General features: G+C 36.9%; 2 protein-coding genes across 2 annotated transcripts; both read left to right on the top strand.

Moving 5' to 3' along the window:
- Positions 1-5,763: 5,763 nt before the first annotated feature.
- Positions 5,764-6,291, top strand: LOC130949968 (uncharacterized). The gene has a single exon (XM_057878551.1). It carries the CDS (start codon positions 5,764-5,766, stop codon positions 6,289-6,291), a length of 528 nt encoding a protein of 175 aa, XP_057734534.1.
- Positions 6,292-6,420: 129 nt separating this feature from the next.
- Positions 6,421-8,072, top strand: LOC130949969 (ATP-dependent DNA helicase PIF1-like). Its single transcript, XM_057878552.1, has 4 exons — positions 6,421-6,670; positions 6,784-6,969; positions 7,123-7,536; positions 7,645-8,072. The coding sequence occupies exons 1-4, from the start codon at positions 6,421-6,423 to the stop codon at positions 8,070-8,072; spliced, it is 1,278 nt and encodes a 425-aa protein (XP_057734535.1).
- Positions 8,073-14,567: the final 6,495 nt, after the last annotated feature.

Below are 14,567 nucleotides of genomic sequence, written 5' to 3' on the forward strand. Positions count from 1 at the left end.
CAAGAACATCAATGCATAAGGTCTATACATTTAATCAATACATGAGCATGTACCCCAATTCCCAATAATTTCAATAAAAATACAAAACTACCATTTTATTCCCCCAATGTCCCAAGATTCCCACACTTGAATGATACTCACACACACTAGCCTAAGCTAATCAAAGATCCCAATTAAGGACTTTTATTGTTTTCCGCTTTAAGGCTTGTAATGTGCTAAATTAAGAACAAAGTGGGTTAAGCGTAGGCTCAAATTTGGCTAACAAAGGAAGATAAAAGGTAAGGCCATTTGGGTAAGTGAGCTCAATGAAATGATGGCCTCAATCATATAAATGCATGAATACACAAAATAATGGACATAAAGAATCAAACAAATCAAAGATTACAATCATATAAAGAGATTAATGCACACAAGAAGGAAAATAAGTGGTTATAGGATGTAACCACACCATTAGGCTCAAATCTCACTTGCTTGTGTTCTTAGCTCAAAAATATGATCCACAATATATATATATATTTCAAGCAAGTTCTATGAAAAGTTTTCACTCAAATCAATTAAGGTGCCCTATAGATAGAAATCTTGAAAATTTTCATTATTTTGACTAAGCTTATTGTGTATATATATGCAAAAATAAGAAAATGCAAGTAAAAATCCTAAAATCCTAGAATGAAATGCAAAAGTGTTGGGGTTAGAAACTTGTCACCCAAAATCGCCGAACGGTCGGACGACCTCCCCACACTTAAAAGTTTGCACCGTCCTCGGTGCATTCAAAGATGAGCAAGGGGATACGACGACTCTCCGGATTGCTACGTGTTCCTAGTCTTGCTTCCGTTATTGCTTGTGGTGCATTCATCATGAAAAATAAAAATATAACACCATAAGATGAGAAGATATAAAAGCAAGGAAGCATACATTGTTGGAATGAGGTAAATCACTAGAATTGAGTGAGTGAATTAGTGTGACATTAATGACAAATAAGTGTGTGAATTCTAAATTGCGCGGTTTAGAACACACATTAGCATAAAAGTTATGTCACAAAAGAAGCATGCACTTTACTCATTCTACTATGCTTGAGATGCTTTAAGTGAACTTGTAAGGTAAAACAAGCATTAAAGAAGCATGAAAGCATTCAAGCTAAAGTATATGGATGCATATGATCATAAAATACAATGCATTAAGGTAAATGCACAACATCATCCATCAAGAGGTTGCCTAATCACAAAATAAGGCTCAAATCACATGGTGGCCAAATCATGTAATTCAAGAAGAGTTACAAGCTTGAAGGCAATTCTCATCACTTGGTATTTTTCAAAAGATAAACATGAAAAACTCAAGACCAAGTAGCAAAATATAACCTCAATCATAGGATCCAACAAAGATTATCTAAAAACATTAATGCTAAATTAGCATTTAGGCAATAAGGGGGAAGCAATGCATAGTAAACAAAGTCAATAATCCAACACTTATGATGAAAAGAGAGAAAATAAAATGAAAACTAAACTAAAACTAACTAACAAACTAACCGACTAACTAATTAACTAACTAAAATAAATGGTTATCCATGGTGTTTGGAAGTGTTGGATGAGGGGTAGGAGGAGGGAAAAAGAAAGGAGGAGGAAAGAAATAGAAAGAGGAGAAGAAAAGAAATGTGGTGAAGGAAGGAAATCCACGCGTACGCGCGCATGCCGCGCGCGCGCGGATGGTTTATTTCGAGAGTGGCGCGTACGCGTCATGTGCGCATGCGCGCAAGTGGGGTTGTGCCAAAGGCACAACATTGGCGTGGCGTAGGCATAACTCTCTGGAAAATGTATGGAATGTGGAACTTCTCAATCCACGCGCACGCACGCATGGCGCGCGCGCGTGGGTGGTCGAAAATGCTTGATGCACGCGTACGCGTGAAGTGCGCGTACGCGTGGATGGTGCTCTATTTTTCAAAAATTTTTGCTATGTTTTTGCACCAATCCAAGCATTCCAACCTCCAAACAACTACCAAAATACCATAAAACCTTATTTAACATACTAAAATACCACTTAAACTCATCAAATCAATCAAAACAAGGATTTAAAATAATTCTACCAATATGTACAAAAAGAGAAAATGAAAAGAAGTTACCATGGTGGGGTGTCTCCCACCTAGCACTTTTATTTTAAGTCCTTAAGTTGGACTTATGGGGAGCTTCTCTCAAGGTGGCTTGTGCTTGTACTCATCTTGGAACTTCCACCAATGCTTGGACTTCCAATAAGCTCCATCATGCAAGATTAATATCTCCAAGCTTTGATGGCGTTCTTCACAAACCATGGGCTCCCAATGTTGATCCTCATGTGTTCCCGGATCCCATATTTTGTCTTCACACCCATCTCCAAGTTGATTATCATTAATCCATGTGGGTGGTGAGCAAGGTGAATTCTCAACAAAGTGACCAAACATCCTTCTAGACCTAAGCAATCTAGTTCTACACCAACTCTTACAATTAAGCTTTGAGTATGCAACCATGATGAACCTAGAATGATATTTCAAACCACTAACCATCTCCTTTTTACTCTTAAAGCCACAAATATGTCTAAGTTGACCATCCGTCTCAAGCAAACCATATTCAAGGGGAATAATAAAGCTTAAGTATAAAGAATTTACCCACTTGAATGAAAAGATAGATGGTGGTGGCTTGGGGAGAGGTATCTCCAATGTGCTTGCAAGCTCTCCTCCCTTGTATTCTTCCTTGTCAACTTCCACCTCTTCATAAACTTCTTCGTTTTCAATCCTTTGTTCATCATTTTCATCTAGCTCTTCTCCATCACTTAAATCATAAATTGGAGGACGAGAGAAATCTACCTCCACATCACTTTCAAATTCATTGGGAGAAGGTTCTTCAAATTTAAAGGATTTTCCACCAAGAAAATTGGATGCATGATCTTCATCACCAAAGAAACTCAATTCTTGCTTCATTCCTTCCAAGTCTTCATTCAAAAATTATTTTGGAGGTTGTGCACTTTCCTCCTCATCATCAAATTCAATCTTCTTGGAGGGGTTTTCTTCAATTCTAAGTTCCCAAGGGGGTTCCGCATCTCCTAAGTCTTCAACCACTTCTTCCTCTTCTTCAATGACCATAGGTTCCTCCAATTGTTCTAACACAAAGTAGCATTCCTCACTCTCCACCGGAGTTTCCAATCTCTCCTTCATGCTATGCTTTTCACTTGATTCTCCACATGTAACCATGGGAGTGCCTTGAGTACTCAAATATTGGGAGACTAAATTGCTTACTACCTTGGTCAAAGTAGCCATAAATTCTAGTGTCTCCCTTTGCATTTCTCCTTGCCCTTGAAGTATAAGGCTAAGGATTTCATCCATTGAAGATTGGAGTGGATAAGAGGGTTCATTGTCTTGGAGAAAGGGTTCATTATAGGAAGGTGGTTCTTCTTGGTAAGGTGGTGGTGTGTATTGAGGTGGTTGTTCTTGGGAGTAGTAATCTTGGAATTGTGGTTCCATGTATGGCTCATATGGTTCAAAAGGTGGTTGGTGTAGTGGATATGAATCATGGTCATATGGAGGTGTTTGGTGAAAATAGGCTTGAGAGTGTGGTTGAGGTTCATGTTGAGGATATGACTCATAGGCATATGGTGGTGGTTCTTGAAAGTCACAAGGAGATTCACCATAGCCATTGGATTGGTATGCATCATAGAATGGCTCTTCTTCATAGTGCATTGGTGGAGGTTGTTGCCATGAGGATTGATCATAAGCATATGGCTCCTCCCACCTTTGATTATCCCATCCTTGATACATTTCTTCATTGTAATCTCCATTTCCTACAACATAGTTGTAATCACACTCATAGCCAAAATGAGAATTCATGGTGAAAAGAGAAAACAAAAATCAAAAGCTAATAGAAAATAAGAGAAATAAAATTCTACAACTAACAATTAAAGCAAAAGGCAATATATTCACAATATTCACATATATACAATAACCAATAACACAACACCATTGCAATTCCCCGGCAACGGCGCCATTTTGATGATTGGATTTTTGACGGTTTAGAATTCACAAATGAATTCTCGTTGCAAGTATAGTTTCTAAACCAATCACTAATCCTTTCATACAAAAAGTTGTTTGTCACTAAAACAAACCCCTAAAATTTATAAACCGAAGTATTCAAACCTCGGGTCGTTCTCCCTAGGAATTACAATAAAGTGTCTTGTTATTGGTTGTGAGTTATTTTGGGGTTTTGATATGAAGCATGAAAGTAAATGGCAATGAAAATAAACTAATAACTATAAAAGGCTCTTGGCAAGGTATGAAAATTAGAAGTCCTATCCTAGTTATCCTTCTCAATTGTGATGAGAATTGTTCATTGCTACCACTTAGTTAACCCTTACTAGATAAAGGAAAGTCAAGTGGATGAATTGACTTGAGCCACAAGTTCTAGCCAACTTCCAAGGAAAGACTAGCTTTAGTGCACTCCAAACCAATTAGCAATCTCTCCAATTATCAATCAACAAAGGAATTAGATGACTCAAGTGTCACTAATTACTCTACCTAGGCCAAGAGGAACAAAATCTACACTAAATCTAGAAGAGGCATTTCAACAAACACATAGAGTGCAATAGAAGTAAACAACATAAATTGAAAGAATTAAAGGGAGATCTAACTACAAAGGCAAGAGATCAACAATAGAAAAGCAAAGAAGAACAATTATCATGAATTACCTCTTATTGAATTGAAAGAAAATGGAAGGAGCAATAGTAGATCTACAACAAAGTATAAGAACAACATAAAGGAAATTACAACAAAAGAATAGAGGAAGATGAATGTAACTACAAGGAATTGAAGAGTTGAAGTGGAAGAAAGCAAAGATTAAAATCTAGATCTAAGAACTAAACATAATCCTAATCCTAATTCTAGAGAGAAGTGAGAGCTTCTCTCTCTAGAAACTAACTCTAAAACTAAACTATACTAATGGTAACTAACATGTAAAGTATGAGAGTATATTGATTCCCCTTCAATCCTTGACTTAAATAGCATCAGAAATGAGTTGGATTGGGCCCACAAGGCTTCTAAAATCGCTGGCCACATGTTGCTTTAAGTGAACTAGGTGGCAGCAACGACGCGTGCGCGTACTTTGCGCGTGCGCGCTACCATACGTGTAGCAACCATGACAAATCTTATATCGTTTCGAAGCCCCGGATATTAGCTTTCCAACCCAACTAGAACCGCATCATTTGGACCTCTGTAGCTCAAGTTATGGTCGTTTAAGTGCGAAGAGGTCGGCTTGACAGCTTTCCGGTTCTTTCATTTCTTCATGAGTTCTCCAACTTTTCATGCTTCTTTCTTCATTCCCTTGATCCAATCTTTACCTTCTAAATCTGAAATCACTTAGCAAACATGTCAAGGCATCTAATAGAATCAAGGAGAATTAAATTTAGCTATTTTAAGTCCTAAAAAGCATGTTTTCACTCTTAAGCACAATTAAGGGAGAATATACAAAACCATGCTATTTCATTGAATAAATGTGGGTAAAAGGTGATAAAATCTCCTAAATTCAATACAAGATAAACCGTCAAATTGGGGTTTGTCAACCTACCCAATCCTCAGAAATTTCCATCTCTTTATAATGTCGTCACCAAGTACATGATCCATGGTCCCTGCGGTCGAGTAGACCGAGTTTTCCTTGCATGAAAGATGGTAAGTGCTCAAAATTTTATCCGAAAATATTTGTTGACCAAACGAGCTTTGATGAAGATGGCTATCCAATATATAGACGTCGTAATATGGGTGTGACAGTGAAGATCAACAATGTTGATATTGACAACAGATTTGTTGTGCCCTATAATCTACTGCTGTTAATGAAATATCAAGCTCACATAAATCTTGAGTTATTTAACAAGTCAAACGTCATTAAGTATCTTTTTAAGTATGTCAATAAGGATCCGGATTGGGTGACTGCAACTGTTAAAGAAACATATGATGTTGGTGAATCTTCTCAGGTGGTTAATGAGATCAAACAGTATTATGATTGTCATTATTTATCACCGTCTGAATCCATGTGGAGAATTTTTGCTTATGATATTCATCATAGATGGCCGTCGGTACAAAGGTTGACTTTTCACTTGCTGAACCAGCAACATGTTGTATTCGATGATGCTGATATCACTACTCATGTTTATTTGTGCAACAAAGATTTGCTGACGATGTTTACGGGTTGGATGATGGCCAACAGGCGGTTCCCAGAGGGGCGGTCTTTAACATATGTTGAATATCCAGGAAAATTTGTCTATTGTTCGAATAGCAGGGAGTGAAAGACAAGACAGAGGGGATTCTCAATTGGAAGATTGAGTTTCGCTCATCCCTCATCTGGTGAAATTTTTCTACATGCGGATGCTTTTGAATGTGCAGAGAGGTTGTTTAGTTTTCGAAGTATAAGAACCATGAATGGTGTTACTTATGATACATTTCACAAGGCATGTTCCACCATGGGATTCTTGATAGATAATAAGGAGTATGTTTTTGCTATTAAGGAAGTCACCGAGTTAGCGTCAGCTGCACAGCTAAGGAGACTTTTTGTGATATTGTTGCTATTTGTTTCCATTGGAAGACCTCTGTCAGTTTGGGAACAAACTTGGGCTTATTTGCCTAATTATATTCTTTATCACAGAAGACATGAGCTGCAATATCCCGGTAAGAATTTTGTTCATGATGAAATTATTATATGATAAGCAGGCACACACGCACGCACACAGTACATAAATGATATTATGGTGCTAATATTTATTAATTATTGTTAAACATAGATCTATCGATGAGTCAAGACGAGTTGCAAACATTTTGTTTGTTGGAGATTGAGAAACTATTACAGAGTAATGGAAAATCATTGAGAAATTATGCTGGCATGCCGGTTTCTAATAACTCTTTAGTCTCTCAATTTAGCAATTTGATTCTGTTGCGTGAGTTGCAGTATGATACTATTTCTTTGGCTCGTGAGCACAATGCAAATATCTTAAAGTTAAATGAAGAATAGAGGGTGGTCTATGATAAAATTATTGATTATGTTTCGAATAAGAGGCACGGATTCTTTTTTGTGTACGGGTTTGGTGGTACTGGAAAAACTTTTTTAAATAGAGTTTTGTCAGCTAGATTGCGATCTGAGAAAAAGATTGTTATAAACGTTGCTTTTAGTGGTATTGCTTCTCTGTTGTTACCTGGTGGTAAGACGGCGCATTCTATGTTCAATATTCCTGTTGAGCTGACTGAAGACACTGTTTGTCGGATTAAGAAAAATAGTCCAAAAGCTGAGGTAGTCCGATTAGCCGATTTGATTTTTTGGGATGAGGCACTGATGACTAACAAATTAGCATTTGAAGCGCTCGATAGGACATTGTGTGATATAATGGTTTCGGTCTCTGATAGGAATAAAGATTTACCTTTTGGTGGGAAGGTGGTTGTTCTTGGTGGTGATTTTAGGCAGGTCTTGCCAGTTATTCCAAAAGGTTCTCGTGCTGAGATTGTGATGGCTTCCATAAATTCTTCTATCCTCTGGAAATACTGTGAAGTTTTGCGATTGACAAAAAATATGAGGTTAGCAAGTGGATTGGAACAACCAACTGCTTAGGAGTTAAGGTCGTTTTCAGATTGGATACTTTAAATCGGTGAAGGTCGATGTGGAACTCTGGTCAATGATAAACTTTTTGTTGATATTCCTTCTGATCTAATCATTCCTATTTTGAAAAATCCGGTGGAAGATATTGCAAATACAATCTATCCAAATTTGGTTAAGAATTTTTGTGATCCAAGCTTTTTCCAGGATAGGGCAATACTAGCTCCGACTGTCGAGAATGTTGAGGAGATAAACAATTATATAGTTGACTTGTTGCCCGGTGAGGAGAAAAATTATCTCAGTGCTGATTTGATATGTGGTAGTGATGCCTATTCTGATGTTGATGTTGATTGGATAAATGTTGAATTCTTGAATCAGATTAGGTGTTCTGGTCTACCTAATAATTCGTTGAAGTTGAAAATAGGCGTGCCTATTATTTTGTTGAGGAATATTGATCCAGCTGGGGGTTTGTGTAATGGCACTTGACTTGTTGTGTGAGATCTAGGGACAAATGTGATCGGTGCGGATATTGTTTCTGGTAGCAATGTTGGGGAAAAAGTTTTCATCACCAGAATGAATTTGATTCCTAGTGATACGGTTATACCGTTTAAATTCCAACGCCGTCAATTCCCAGTTTCTTTGTCGTTTGCGGTGACAATCAACAAAAGGCAGGGTCAGACATTATCAACAGTCGGTTTGTTCTTGCGTCGTCCTGTGTTTTGTCACGGTCAATTTTATGTAGCTCTTTCCCGAGTTAGGAATAGAAATGGTCTTAAGATTTTACTTTGTGATGAAGGATTAGTTGATCCTACCAGGACTGAAAATATTGTATTTAAGGAAGTTTTTGATAAGATATAATGTAGTTTTTTTTTTATATTTTCCAATCTTATCTGTGTAATTTATAGTTTTGTTTTAGTCTACATTTTCTTTAGAGAGGGACATCTTCTTTGTGGTATGTCTAAAATCATCTCAACCATTTTGTGTGCATTAGATGCACCATTTTTTATGAACCATTAGATTCTATTAAATGAAAATTAAAGGATGTTATGAAAGAAGAGTATTCATATGGTTTATAAATATAGAATATATTAGTATGTATATACATAAATACATTTTAATACATAATATTTTAAAAATGGCAAGTATAATCTTTTTCTTTAAAATAAATGTAAAACATATCAATACATATAAAAATCTTTTACTTTAAAGTTTAAATTGATATAATGTCATATATCAATTTTTCTTGGCACCTTTTTACATAATTTGTAAGAAATAAGAAAATACAAGTTAGAATATACTTTTCTAATTTAATTTTTAATAGTTAAACACGTAAAAATTTATTCATAAATAATTTTGGACGAGTTTAATATTATTTCACTCTTAAATTTGATACAAATTCTTTGTATTAGAAAAGATTTTGTATTAGAGTATTCACATTTAATGTACTTAATTATGCACTAAAATGTTATGTATTTATTAGAGTCTATCAATGTTCTTCTTTTATATTAACCTTTGATTTCTATGTAATATAATCTAATGGTCTATATAAATATGGCATATTCTACAAGCACCTAATTGTTGTGCTCATTTAAAAGATACCCTCTTCTTTAGTTGATAAATTTAATGGTTCATATTTTCATATTTTATTTTGATTCCTTTTTTTGTTTAAAAAGCCATTTTTTAAATACAGTTATTTTATCCAATATCAAAAAGTTACTTGACTATGTGGTTTTCAAAATATTAAATTTTATTAAAAACTTGATTATTTACTTTTTTAAATCTAATATTATTTTTTTCAAAAAAACAGAAAGAAACTATATTGTTAATATATCCATAAAAGTAAAATATGATCATTTTATTAATAAAAAATAATTATTTATCTTTTTATAAAAATAACAATTAGATGATACCAATGCAAATTTGATTTTAATTTGTCATAATGTCATAAAATAATTTGATTTTAATCTGAATTAGACTCTAATCATACAATTTTATTTTATTTTTGTTATTTCTAACATATATATTTAAGTAATAAATATATTATTAGTAGTAACTTTTTTATAATGTCATATATCAATTTTCCTTGGCATCTCTTTACATAATTTGGTTAATTTATCCAGATCTCAATTGATTTTGTTCTTTTTTCTTTTTACTTCATATTTTCATATTTTTCATATTTTATTTTGATTCTTTTTTGTTTAAAAAGTCATTTTTTAAATATAGTTATTTTATCCAATATCAAAAAGTTATTTGACTATGTGGTTTTCAAAATATTAAATTTTATTAAAAAACTTGATTATTTACTTTTTTAAATCTAATATTGTGTTTTCCAAAAAAAAACAGAAAGAATGTTCCGAGGGTTACCTGAAACTGTAGGCCGATCTTGGATGAGATCGTCTGTGTTGGTCGGAACCAACATGTCCGGTAGGTGTACGGCGGCCGGAGCTGATGTGTCCGACTTGTTGGACTTGGTAGTTGTGCTGCTCCTTCGTCCCCGGAGGGTGGGGGGTACCTGCAAGGGACTCCGATGCTTAAGTTAGCAAGGGTATTAAGCAGGCATTGAGTAGAATCAGAGTATGAGTTATACTTGGGTGCTCTAGTGTATTTATAATGGTGAGATGTGGCCTCCTGCGGATAAGATAAGTTAGTTATCTTATCTTATCTTATCTTTAAGTGAGGTCATCTTATCTTTAAGGGAACCGCCCTTCTCTCTGTAGGCTTGGGCCGTCTTAGGATTTTGGGGCGTGTTCCTCTATTTGGGCCCTTTGTTTGGGCTTTCCTGTGACTTGGCCGAGCTCTTTGAGAAGAGGTCGGGTTGTCCTGACCTGAAGAGGTCGGTCGCTTTACCTGTAGAACATCCCGGGTCGGACAGCTCGACCCAGGGTATGAACAGTGCCCCTGCTTGAGCTCGGTCTTCTTTTTTTTTGAGGCCGAGTTCTTGACTTCAGTCCTTTTTTGACGAAGCCGAACTCAAGCATTTTGTCGATTCCTTTGTAGTAGCTTTTGAATGTAGAACGTTTTTCCACTAGAAAATGCGCGCCTTTGCACCGGCGCTTTTTTGGAAACGTGCGAGGGTTTAATTCTTTTAATTTTGAGCATTAATTACCCCGTTTCTCCTAGGCTCTTTACTTTCGATTTTGAAAAAACCTGAAAACGGTTTCTCTCCTTTGCTCTTTCGTAACTTCTTTTCTCAGTTCTCTCCACTCTCTGCTTCTGTACTTCTGTTTTCCTTTCGTTGCGGCATCATTTGGTGTACTCTGGCGCTTGGATCTTGCATTGGTTCCTGCGACATTTACTTTTGTGCGCATTCTTCGTGAGAAGGCATTTCCAGATTTTGTCTTCCCTCTTTGAAGCTTGCTGCTCTTTTCCAGGTTGGTACTAGCTTTTCTTGCTTTTTTCGTAGCTTCGTCTTTAATTTTGGTGAATGTTCTGGTTTCGCATGTTTGAAAGTTTGGATCTTTTTGCAATCTTTTACTTGTTGCTGTGATATGCTTTTCTTATCTTCCTTCTTGTGGTTTTTCTTGAAATTTCTGTTGAGGCTTTCTGGGGTTTTACTGTTGCTTTCTGGTTGTTTTTGGTATTGGTAGAAGATCTGTATCTGTTTCTTACTTTTTGGAGATTGCTTCCTGCCTGATCTTTTTCAAAAAAGGTTGCGTCTTTAATGGTCACATGCTTTGTTGCTTTGGGAATGTTTTGTTTGGTAGGCTCTGTAATGATTTGCCGTGTTTTTTCTTTGATGAAAAGTGCTTGTTTTTTTGAATCCTTTTTTGAGAAATGCTTGGGATGTGATCTGGAAACCTTGCATCGTTGCTGCCTCCAAAGGATGCCCCGAGACTTTTGGTTTGAGTCTTGGGGTTTTCCTTTTCTTGCTTTTCATTGCCTCAGAAGTATTGACCGAGTTGTTTTCCCCTTTGTCCGAGATGTTTGTAGTAACCTCATTTTCTTTTCTTACTTGTAGGATTTAGTTGGCCTCATGTCTTCTCGCAATAACATTGTAGAGATGTCTTCCAGAGTTCCCGTGGGGATGTCCGATTGGCTGGACTCCCTTGTTTTGTTGTGTGTTTCCGTTGTGGACGCGGAATTTTGCACAGAGCTGAGGAAGCGTCATAGGATTTGTGGTAACAATGCTCGCGAGGGGGATTACGAGCTTGTTGCTCCTGATTCTGATGAGAGGGTTTGCTTTCCGACTTCCATTGAGAGGGAGTGTCCCTTCTTTTATGCCTATGAATACTTTTTCAGCCAGTTGAATGTTACTTTTCCTTTTACTGCTTTTGAAACCGACCTGTTGTGGTCGTGTAATATTGCTCCATCCCAGCTTCACCCCAATTCCTGGGGTTTTATTAAAATTTTCAACTTCTCTGCCGTGAACTAGATGTAACACCTTCCCAGACTCTGTTTCTTTACTTGTTTGTTTCTGCCAAGCCTGGCAGTTCTTCAAAAAAGAAGGCTTCCTGGGTTTCCTTCAGGTCCGCCCAGGGCCACAAAGTTTTTGCTATGTATGATGAGTCTTTTAAGGATTTCAAGAATTACTTCTTTAAGGTTCGTGCTGTCGAGGGGGCCCGTCCCTTTTTTCTTGACGAAAATGATGAGCCTTCTTTCCCTCTAGAGTGGCAGAGGGATGTGAGAGTATCTCGTTATACTTGGGAGATGCTTGATGATGTTGAGCGTGCTTTTGTTGTTGTTCTTAAGGATCTATGGGGGAAACCGCCCCATCTTGATACAAAAAGGTTTTTGAATGACCCATCCTTGGTTCGGACTGTTTTGGGTATTTGTCTGACTTGTTTATGTACTTATTTCCTTTTTCTTCCTCTTTTGTAACTTTTTGTCGTGACTGTTTTTGTGTTTTGTAGAGATGTCAAAGAATAACGACTCTATGAAGGCCTTCAAAAGGGTAAAGAAGGTAACTGCTGCTCTGAACATCTCGGCCAAGGTGGCCGGCGAGGGATCTTCACAGGTCCCCCTGAAGCCCCGCGTGCCGAGTTCCCTTGGGCCGTGTAATACCCGGTCTAACCGAAATTAATTAAATAATGAGTTAAGTAGGAGCGAATATGGTTGGAAGATTTGGCAATTGGAATTTGATGATTTCAATATGATATTTGGATTCAGTGAGTTTTTCCGAGTCGGAAGACATAGTTTTCTGCGTAAAAGCGCGCAGTGGAATTTTGACCGGCAGTACCGGCTGAGACCTGTCTGATACTGCAGCTGAGAAAATTGATTATGAGTAAGTAGGATTAAGAAATGAGGAATTATAATTAGGGGAGATAGAAATATTTGAAGTGCGATTTAGAGCGCTAATCTTAAAGGTTTTGGTCCAAAATTGGGCCAACGGATAAAAATAAGTGAACTGGGCCTAAGTGGGCCCAAGACCCAACATATATAAACATTAGTTATGAGCATTTCAGCTCATTTTGCCCTAAAGAAGGTGTGTGGGGCGCTGAATTGAGAAGAGAGAAGAGAAGAGAGAAAACCTAACTCTCTTTGATCTTCAAACCACCATAACTTGAGCTACGGAGCTCCGATTGACGAGCCGTTTGCGGCCACGCGTCGCTCTTCTCATCCTCTACAATTCTATCTAAGTTTTGTGGTGAGTATTCCATTCATCTCTGCCCAGTTTTCGAAATTCCCCACTGTTACACGTTTTTGGGAAGTTAGTGTTGAAATCTTGTGATTTTGGGTGTTTAGGGATACTCCAACATGAATTCTAAGTGGGTTCTATCCCTACTTCATATGGGCTGAGGTAAGAAGTGCTCAAACCCTTGTGATTTATCATCTTTATGAGCCCTAGGTTGATGTATGTATGTGATATTGGTTATGTTAGTGTATTTGATGATCTTGGTGCACAATTGGGAGATTGGTGTTGCTTGAGGAGCTTTGGTGAGGCTTGGGGCTAAGGTTGGTGGAGACTTCTAAAGAAGAGACTCAATTGATTTGGCTACAAGAGGTACGGTTTAAGTTTCATTTAAGTACCGTGTGGTGTGATGAGAATTCCTAGGCTAGATGCCCCTAGGATTAAGTTTGGATTGTGTAAATGGTTGATGCTAATATGCATAGTCGGTATGTAATGTGAATTGATGATTGGGTTGAGAATTGTGTGGCCTTGTATGCTTGGTGTATTGAAAATTTGATGTATTGGGTAATGAGTATTAATTTGTGGTTTATGCATTTAAATTGTGAAATTGGGCCGGAGGTCGTAAATTTTGGGCCGGAGGCCGGAAAGAGGTAAGGGAGGTAAGTTGATGTGTGCATTGTATGATGACACAAGTGATTGGATGAATTTCATATAATGAATATGCGAATGATTGGGTTGATTGTTGAATAATAAGGTTTGAGGAGTTGAAGGGTGAAATTATGTAGATGAAGTATGTTTGGTTTTGGGTTGAGAAATATTATGTGGTCATATATGTGATTATGATTATTGATGTCTTGATGGTATGATGATGCATGAGAGGTATATATTGTGATATATGCTTGAGGAATGATTAAGGTTGATTTGTGGGTGAAACCACGTGATAGTGATTATGATATTGATTATGTATAATGATGGTTGATTGGAAATAGTATTGTTGGAAATTGAGATGGGGAAGGATGTATGACATGTTGATATGTTTGTAATTTAGCCATTTGCTTGAAATGGATAAAGATGGTTATATGATGGTTTTGTGATTCGTGGTAAAGTGTTAATGTATGAGTTGAGGAGGCTTGATGTTGATTTTGGTATATTTTGATTGGTTTCAAAAAGGGTTGAAATTGGCATGTTTTGGTTGATTTTGAAAAGAGTTGAAAATGGCTTGTTTTGAAAATGGCACTTTGTGGTTTTATATGAAAACATGGTTTTTGGGCATACTTTGACGGGACATAACTTGGACTACGGATCTCTGTTTTGTGCCAAATCTGTTTAGAAATGTAATTGGATCCGGGATGTCCATGCCGTTCGAAGAACGGGTGAAAAACGATTTAAAATGAGAAAGTTATGTCCGTCGG

This window comes from Arachis stenosperma, chromosome 9, assembly GCF_014773155.1.
Source record: "Arachis stenosperma cultivar V10309 chromosome 9, arast.V10309.gnm1.PFL2, whole genome shotgun sequence".
NCBI lineage: Eukaryota > Viridiplantae > Streptophyta > Magnoliopsida > Fabales > Fabaceae > Arachis > Arachis stenosperma.

Bases quoted from the DNA above. Each gene is read 5' to 3' on its own strand.
- LOC130949969 (XM_057878552.1), top strand. From the start codon at position 6,421: ATGAATGGTGTTACTTATGATACATTTCACAAGGCATGTTCCACCATG. The intron at 6,671-6,783 runs GTAAGAATTTTG...TGTTAAACATAG, and splicing joins ACATGAGCTGCAATATCCCG to ATCTATCGATGAGTCAAGAC. The intron at 7,537-7,644 runs GTGAAGTTTTGC...AAATCGGTGAAG, and splicing joins TTCTATCCTCTGGAAATACT to GTCGATGTGGAACTCTGGTC.
- LOC130949968 (XM_057878551.1), top strand. From the start codon at position 5,764: ATGGGTGTGACAGTGAAGATCAACAATGTTGATATTGACAACAGATTT.